At 35.0% G+C, this 9,234-nt stretch overlaps 1 protein-coding gene and 1 long non-coding RNA gene across 7 annotated transcripts; one reads left to right on the forward strand and one right to left on the reverse strand.

The window, feature by feature from the left end:
* The first annotated feature begins 826 nt into the window (after positions 1-826).
* Polr2H (DNA-directed RNA polymerases I, II, and III subunit Rpb8) lies at positions 827-2,925 on the forward strand. Of its 5 annotated transcripts, none has more exons than XM_090162862.1 (2): positions 827-913; positions 2,384-2,925. In XM_090162862.1, exon 2 carries the CDS (start codon positions 2,436-2,438, stop codon positions 2,883-2,885), a length of 450 nt encoding a protein of 149 aa, XP_090018988.1. In that variant the 5' UTR covers positions 827-913; positions 2,384-2,435; the 3' UTR covers positions 2,886-2,925. The 5 variants fall into 5 exon arrangements, with proteins under 5 accessions (XP_090018988.1, XP_090018989.1, XP_090018992.1 ...); XM_090162863.1 differs by lacking the exon at positions 827-913 and adding an exon at positions 941-1,069; XM_090162866.1 differs by lacking the exon at positions 827-913 and adding an exon at positions 1,022-1,040.
* Positions 2,926-4,888: 1,963 nt separating this feature from the next.
* On the reverse strand, positions 4,889-5,516 carry LOC149923268 (uncharacterized). 2 transcript variants are annotated; one of them, XR_016477373.1, is made up of 4 exons: positions 5,411-5,516; positions 5,246-5,351; positions 5,112-5,174; positions 4,889-5,039 (listed from the first exon to the last, which is right to left on the reverse strand). It is a non-coding gene; the product is annotated as an uncharacterized LOC149923268 (long non-coding RNA). The 2 variants fall into 2 exon arrangements; XR_016477372.1 differs by having other exon boundaries at positions 5,246-5,516.
* Positions 5,517-9,234: the final 3,718 nt, after the last annotated feature.

Raw genomic sequence — 9,234 nt, forward strand, 5'->3', positions numbered from 1 at the left:
GTAGTCGCCTTTGAAAAAGTTGGGTCTAGGAACAAAGTGAGGGGATGAGCCCCTCAACTGAACATTAAAGACAACAACACCATGGTCACTAGTACCAAGAGCAGCAAGAGGTTTAGGGTCAGAAACCAGACACTGGTCAGATGTAAAAACTAGGTCCAGCACATTATCGGAGCAGTAAAGACCACCGTTTCGGGTAGGGAAATCAATAATTTGAAATAAGTTGTTATCAAGAATACATTCAAGAAAGTTCTTAGTATGACGACAGGCTAGGGGAGCTGGTACAGCAGAATTCCAATGTATTTTAGGGTAATTGAAATCACCTAGAACCAGTAGTTTAAATTTGAGGTGAATACAATAATCATTAATTGCAGTGATAAAAGTTACTAGTAGGTCATGGTTGATAAAGGATGGGTTATTTGATCTATAGATAATTACAACTACAGTAACAAAAGAAGGGGAATCGGGGTGATTAATCGAAATAATTAGAATGTCAAGACCATGCGGGCTTGGATTAAAGTTCAGTAAATTAACATCAGATAAACTCAAAACTCGCGTGGAAAGGAAATTACTAATCAGAACCCACAACAAAATTTCAAAAATCGTTCTAGTTTGTTATCCGATTTCTATGGGTCAGCGCCACGCTCGGTTTTTATATTGGCTTCAATGTAAAAGCTATTCTAAAAATAATAATCCGCTATGGGCGCTGACGTCATACACGTCTTTTGCTCATAGGTTAGCACAGAAACGTCAACGAAAGAGATGGCCGCTGTAGCGCGAGCGATCAAAGTTGGCCGTGCTATTGACTAGCAGACAACGGAAACAGTTTCTGTTGGGAAAATATCCTCATCCAAGTTTCATACTTTCTTCCAACGTTCAGAAAAGTTGAATATTTAATAACCTTCTTCTTACTATGGTAGTATTAAAATTGATTAAGAATTAAACCGTATTATAAATTTTTAGGTCGATTTTTACTATAAATTATGCCGTTTTGAGCCCTAATGCAATCCATTTCCTACCTTTTTTTTAATTTTAAAAACAAGGTATGAGATATTGCAGTCATTTCGAGCACGTGAATAAAGTTGCATGGGTTCTTATCTTGGGAGTATTACATAATATATGAAAGGAAATGGAACGACTTTATAATTTGGTAGAAGGAACAAAATACCCAAAAATAAATTATTAAGATAATTTAAATATCTGCAACCAATTATTTGATCTTAAATCTAAACTTACTTTTTGCTTGTAATTTTCTTTGCTACCACATTCTTGATAAAGAAGTCTACTCACAATAAAATAAATTATTAATTTGAAAAAGGCTACTGTCTAAGAAAGGTTTTATAAACTAAACTTTTATATTGGAAATATTTCATGGTATTATAAATAAATCTTTAATATTTTAAATTGATTTGCATGAGCTTAGCTGTGTGTATTTTTTTTTAAATTGTGCTTTGTATATTACATAATCCCTTCCTAACCATTGTGCTCTTTAATTGTTTATTTTGAGATCTATTAAGGAAAGAAGTTAAATTTCTAAGTGTTGTCATGCTGCAAATTTTAGATTCAAAGTGTGGTTTTCCTAATGCTCTATCATAACTTTTTTTAACTAATATATTGAAAGGAACCTCATTTGTTTCATTTTAACAAATGTTTTTTCAATAACTACATTCGTAACTCTTAATTTACGTTTCCTACTACTCTTTTTCTTTTCGTACATGTTTGAGAAAGACCACATGTGTTATGTTTTCTATTTTGATAGTTCGCTACCTAATGAGTTAATCTTGACTTGTTAATATTTTCATAGCTTTTCTTATCAATGTATGAAAGGGGTTTTCTCTTCGGATTCCCCTTCCATAAAAACCTATTGAGGTTAATGGTAATAGTTATTGTAGGAAGCTATTGTCTTGCATTGCATGAAGGGCTTGCCACCACCCTCCTACTCATTGTAACCCGGCCACCGGAATTAATGGCTTTAAAAGTCGCTTGATGACTTAAACCGAAGGTGGGGCCAAGGTTATATATTTCTGTTAGAACCAGAGGTATTCATATTTCAGATAGACCTCATTTATCATGACAAGTAGTGTAAGTTTTAAATTGTACATTGCGAGGCTATACACATCCACAGTTGAAAATCGCTCTAATTAAAAACTACCTTGAACCTGTGGAAGTTTGTTTCATTTTCATATCTTAGATGGATACTTCTCTCATAAGAGATATATTATATACTTCTTTATCATTTAATTTTTTGTTGGGAACCATAATAGTATGGAAGCGAGTAATGTAAGAAACTGACAGATAAATGGAACATTTCTCAAAAAAAAAAAATTATTAGCGTGAAAATAATTTTCTAGTTAAATATTACCAATAAAATATTTTATTTATACAGATGGATTTTGGGTGGATTGCGTAAACGCTTGTGACAGTCAAATTTGAATATTATGGCGGGTTGTTTGTTTGAAGATATATTTGATGTCAAGGACATTGATCCGGAGGGTAAAAAATTTGACAGAACAAGTCGACTGCATTGTGAAAGTGAATCTTTCAAGATGGACCTTATTTTGGACGTTAACACTCAGCTCTATCCTGTTGATTTGGGTGACAAATTCAGATTAGTCATTGCTTCTACATTAAGGGAAGATGGATATCCTGATGATGGTGATTGGAATCCTGTTGACAGTGGCTCTTCCAGAGCTGATAGCTTTGAATATGTAATGTATGGTAAAATATACAGAATTGAAGGAGAAGATACTGCTGGAGAAACAACAAAACTTTCAGCATATGTGTCATTCGGGGGACTTCTTATGAGACTGCAAGGAGATCCGAACAATTTACATGGCTTTGAAGTAGACAGTCATGTTTATTTGTTGATGAAGAAATTAGCATTTTGAAATGTATAGTATGAGTATTAAATGTTTTTCAGTTTCATAATATTTTGTTCAAAAATATACTGATTGACAGGATTTTACAACAAAAATCCATCCATAACCACTATTTCAATTTCTTTTAAGGGCAACAAAAGTAGTGTTTGCAGAAAACTTGCAAAATAAGTGTAACTAGCTAGGACTTATTAGGTTTTTTTTTTTTTAAATTTAATATGTGGAGGTTTAGTTGTAATACTAGCAAGAGATATAGAAGAAAAAGAGTCTTCCCCTAACTTCTACCATGGGTTTCCTGGAAACTTCGCCTACCTCCCTCTTACCCCCTATATCAGTGGGCCAATCATATTGTTCAAATTTAAATCATTTTTTTTTAAATAGTACTCGCGACACTAGTAGGAATTTGGGTTAACTCACAAATAACGTATTTTCAAAGTGCTACGGCTGTCAAATGTAATTATGCGCAAGGGGGGGAAGAACACAACGGAGAAGTTGGAAATTTTCATGGCACACAGAGGCAGTTTCTGAGACACTCGTTTTCTTCTGTCTCTTGATACTTGCCCTAAATGGGTTAGAGTGTGCAATAACTGGTGGCTTTACCGGGGAGTCGGGGTCCGGCTCTTGTAACCCATAAGGGCGGTGGCGCACTGGGAGATGTTAGCTCTGATCAAATGGTCCTATCTCCACCTCCGACTTCGGTCAGGTTTGGGCTGGATACTTAACTTCGGTTCAGGCTAACGGAGAGGGTCCGGGCAAACTGGTCGCCTCGGCGGATTGGGTAGCCTGCTGTGGGGCGACGAGCCTCCGTATGAGAGCACGGCGGACCCATCTCCCGGCCTTTTGGACTCCCACCGGGATCTCCGGTGCCAGCTGTGCCGGGTTATGCGGGCTGCTGTGTGCTCGTCGTTCCCCTTTAGGAGCTCTCTCCAAAGGGTTTGACTCTTTACCTTCATAGGTAGGGTGTTGGCTGGAGTTGCTATAGCATCCACTCTTAATCCCACTGCTGTGTGCGAAGTGGGGAATGGTCCACCCGTTGCTGCACCTTCTGCTGGGTTGAGTGGCTTGCGTCAAAGGTGCGACCATCAGTAGTAGGGTTCTGCTACCCATGCTGGATTTGTCACCTGTCCGGGCTTGGGGACGCTGGCGTAGGGCTCTATGATGATAGGCCTCCGATGGTATGGTCTCTGTTACTAGGTACACCGGGCTATAAATTCTGACAAACTGTCTCTTGATACTAGCATATGTACCATAATTAGTGATTATGTTACATATGATACTAGTTACGGTGGTTGGCATTAATAATCATTCTTATAACTTCATTATCATATAACAATAAGTAAGTCAATTAGGAAAAATTATCATCAAACTGATTTTCAGAGCCATTGGGCAATCTAGGGTTAGTTTTCTGCCCAGAGCCCTGTGTTTAGATAGATGAAATATACTACTACCAAGGAAGATATCACACTACTCAGTTTGAGTGCAAGTAAAAGAAAGGCCTTGGCGGGCATGTCCGTGTCGAGAAAAGGTTTGTTCAGGAAATTAGCATTTAAACAGTAGAACGTGTCATACTTGTTGTTATGGAACTTATAATTTTACTAAATGGAATTAGTTTTAGCAAAAGTGACATATATTTGCTGCTAATTTATTTATCCAATAAGCGTCTTCCATTTTTGCCAAAGAATGTGCTGTTTAGCGACAGGGAGCAGCCAATAAAAGGAAAAAATGGCATAACTTCAATTCAATAGTTTAACCCCGCTCGTGGTAATGCTGGCCAGGTATTCCTTAATAGGTATGGGCTAGGTGGTGCTAGTCCGACTCAAATAGGGATGATAAATTAAAAGGTTCGCTACAAAAACTATTCTTAGCCCTCATGCATCTCAACAATTTATTTATAAAATAATTATACATAAAATTTTGGAGGGGGAGGGGGGGGGATCTGATTCCAATAGAAATTTTGTAAAGCAATTTTTAAAACACATTCTGAAGCATAAATAAATTTATTTACCGTTTCACTGTGCCCATTGATACAATAATGGTAGAGTTATAATTTGATTAGAAATTGGCTGTTGTAATGGAAATCTTATTTAAACGCTTAAGAAATTTTGCTGTCCCCACCTTCGCATGTTCCTTTTCTGTGGCTGGCCTTAAAATAGTTCCAATTAGCATCTAGAAGGAAATCCAACTCATGATTTCAGAGGTTCAAAAATTGCTAACAATTTTTATGTTATGATACTACACCATCACTGAAATAGTGGACCTGCTCCAAATTTGGTAATTTAGTTTTCAGATATTCCCAAAATTCTTAGCCAAATAGTAAAGATGATCAAGTGCTTTCACTATGGATAGTGAAATTTTTTTCAGAATACACTTACCATCTTGATGTCCTTTATTGTATTGTCTCTTCTACTTTTTGCTTCTCATAAACTGGTTGTTGACATTGAGCGATCGAATGAAGATTAACAGGATAGTTAGTATTTCCTGAAGTAATTGAAATTTATGGGGGTTCAGAAAATTTACCCTAATTAATACAAATTTACATCAATAAATTTTTCGGGTGAAGTGTAGTACAGCGGCCTCATCGAATTTGATATTAATTTTGGTTGCGCCTGATAGACCTTGTCACGTAGATGCCGAGGGTAATTTTTATTTTGGCCGCAAATGAGTATTTAATTGTTTAATTTAATTTTTTTAATTTAAAAAATTTCTCATTTTCATTGAATTTTATATTAATTTTGGTTGCGCCTGATAGACCTTGTCACGTAGATGCCGAGGGTAATTTTTATTTTGGCCGCAAATGATTATTTAATTTTTTAATGTAATTTTAAATTTCTAATTTTTGGGCATTTGCACGTGTTTTGTTGTACTTATTTCCGTCGTGTGTTCGCCGGCAACACAGTTTCGGTGTCCTAATGAATTCCACGTGATATTCCCTTTTTATATAAAATCAGTTACAGTTTTTGTTCATTTTCTCGGTGTTTTGTATTTTTGGGCCACAAAGTGATATTCCCGTACTTTATCAAATCTTTTACAGTTTTTGTTCATTTACTCGGTGTTTTCTATTATTGGGCCACTTTGTTTCTGGTTGAGATTGAAAGTATATACTTGATGCGTAAGGCTTGGTACTGTCCTCTAGGTCGCGTTATAGATGGCCCATCGCTTTTTTTAGTATGGGGTTGGGGAGGCGCTGCGCGCCCCCAGCGCTTGAGCGAAGCGAGTGCGCGGCGCCGTCAGGCGCCAATACGGGGAGTTTAGTAACGTCTTTTACGTGTTTTGGAAGTAATTATCTTCGTCGGGTTGTCGCCTACACCACGGCTTGTTACTGTTTGTTTAGGTTTCCACTATACTAACGTTTTAACATTAAGTTAATTAATTTAATTATCATTTTCGACCCAAAAACAAAAGTTTCGTAATCAACGCGTCACGCGTCAAGTGCTACATTCTCCGCCACCCAAAAATACAAAACCACGGTAATTCCCTAAAATTAGTACATTTTTAACATTAAGTTAATTAATTTAATTATCATTTACGGCCCAAAAAAATTAGTTTCGTAATCTACGCGTCAAGTGCTACATTCTCCGCCACCCAAAAATACAAAAACACGGTAATTCCCTAAAATTAGTACATTTTTTACATTAAGTTAATTAATTTAATTATCATTTGCGGCCCAAAAAAAATTAGTTTCGTAATCTACGCGTCAAGTGCTACATTCTCCGACACCCACAAATACAAAAACACGGTAATTCCCTAAAATTAGTACATTTTTTACATTAAGTTAATTAATTTAATTATCATTTGCGGCCCAAAAAAAATTAGTTTCGTAATCTACGCGTCAAGTGCTACATTCTCCGACACCCACAAATACAAAAACACGGTAATTCCCTAAAATTAGTACATTTTTAACATTAAGTTAATTAATTTAATTATCATTTGCGGCCCAAAAAAAATTAGTTTCGTAATCTACGCGTCAAGTGCTACATTCTCCACCAAAAAAAACCACGAAATTACATGAGGCCGCTGTAGTGCAATTTTGCCAATTTTTCTTATTAAAGATTGGCTTATTTTTTATTAATATTGACCATTTTAACTTAAATGAAAACCATGAAATGAGTAACTCTGTAAATCTTAGTTTTATTTTATCTGGCAACTCATGTGAAAACCTGGATTTATCAGGGAAATCAGGTTGCCAATGAACCCTACCATCGTGGCATGACTGGTCAAAATGATTAACCGGGTACATTCAACTATTAGCAAACCAATTTCCATGCTACAAAATCACCCATGTTTTAAGATAAAACGTTAGTTTTTTTAAGTTATGTCACAAACACTTAACAGATTTGTTAGCAATACAAATTAATGAACAGGTATAGGGTTACTCATTTCATAATTGACATTTAAACTAAAATTGGTTCCAAATTATTATGTACAAGAGAATTAAAGGCAATTAAGAAAATTTATAAATGAAAATTTTTTCTCTTTAGTCAACATTTTTGAACTCCTAAATTTTCCCAATTATGCCCCAAAAAAATAAATATTGACTTTTGTTGACAATTTCATTGCTTGCAGGTATTCCACATATACAGGGTGTTAACTAAAAAACGACACAGAGCCAATTACTCAAAATGGGTTTTATGTAAGAATTTGAAATTTCCAGGTTACATAGAGTGCAAGGGGACACATTTCAATGACCTTGAACCAGGTCTTCAAGGTCATTCAAATTTTATCTCGAGAACCATTAGGATTAGAAGAATGGTTACAATTAGAAATGTGTTCTACGTTTAATTTTAAGTTTAAACAGCTTTGACCCGATCTAATTTGACAAATGGGAAGCCAAGAAATGTTGGACCAAAAACCATAAGGTCGTGTGTGGTATTCTAATCAAGACACGACATTTAAGAACTTCTAAATCGAAAACTACCAGATCTAATGGATCAAAATTGTTGTGACACTCTAAACTGCGTGGGGGAGTTCGAATTTCGTATTTTATGATGACCTTGAAACATTAGTTCAAGGTCATTCAAAATTTATCTCGGGAACCATTAAAAAACATTGGCGGGCATTTTCCTAAGTGAAATTACCTTTTACCCAAGGTAAATAAACCAATATAACTCCAAAGTAAACGGTATGTTTTAAATCAATTAATTAACAAGTATTTTTACTAACTTTTTTAGTTTAAATGTTTTAAAAACAAAAGAAACTAAATAATTGAAATAAATAAGCAACTAATAAACGTAAGAATTATTTACAAATAATTTAAATAAATAATGTAACAACTGAAAATTAACTTTCAAATAATAATGAACATAACAATGATAATGTAATGTTTCAAGCTCCCTTAAATTCTAGACTTATTTTATGAAGTGTTCAAAAATACCTCCATTGGCTACTACGCATGATTGCGCTCGTGTATTAGTTTCTTACATTTAAACTAAAAAAACTTAATAAAAATACTTGGTACGTCTTAAATCAATATTCTGGTAGTTTTCGATTTATAAGCCCTTAAATATCGTGTCTTAATTAGAATACCACACGACCTTATGGTTTTCGGTCTAACATTTCTCGGCTTCTCATTGGTCAAATTAAATCAAGTCAAAGCTGTTTAGACTTAAAATTAAACGTAGAACACATTTCTAATTGGAACCATTCTTCTAATCTTAACGGTTCTAGCGAAAGATGATTTTAAAAATCTTAACAATCAGTTCCGAAACCTCAAAATCAGCGTAAAAAAACCGGAATCAACACTAAAATAATGCTCTGAAATCACATTGATTCAAAATTCCATACAAAAAATTTGCTGATGTCAGACCTCTCAGCATGAACCCTGTTTAAGTGGTTTTTGTCATCAACCCTTTTCACCAACCCTCTCCCTAACTAAAATGTATTGTCCGTTTTCAAAGAAGAAACGGCAACCTATTGGAGAACATTTATAATTAGCCAGGGTCCCATCATATATTCTTTCCAGCATAGCTCTGACCATATATATCCAGCAATCTCTTGATCCATCAGCCAGAAGCATGCTTATCTTTGGCCTAATCTGCTACTGCTAGTTATTTCTCTTCCTTCCTCACTATTGTTGGATATATATCACCCATTCTTATTATATAAAATTTTACTCCACATAGCCTTTTGACAGTTTCTCAATTAGTCAATTTTTTTGTCTCCAATGTCACTCTGTAAAAAGATCGGCAAAATTGCACTACAGCGGCCTCATGTAATTTCTTTTTTTTTGTGGATAATGTAGCACTTGACGCGTAGATTACGAAACTATTTTTTGGGCCGCAAATGATAATTTAATTAATTAACTTAATTTTAAAAATTTTGTAATTTTCGGGAATTACCGTGTTTTTGTATTTTTTTGTGGCGG

Source organism: Leiobunum rupestre, chromosome 11 (assembly GCF_980474605.1).
Source record: "Leiobunum rupestre chromosome 11, qqLeiRupe1.1.hap1, whole genome shotgun sequence".
Classification (NCBI taxonomy): Eukaryota; Metazoa; Arthropoda; class Arachnida; order Opiliones; family Sclerosomatidae; genus Leiobunum; species Leiobunum rupestre.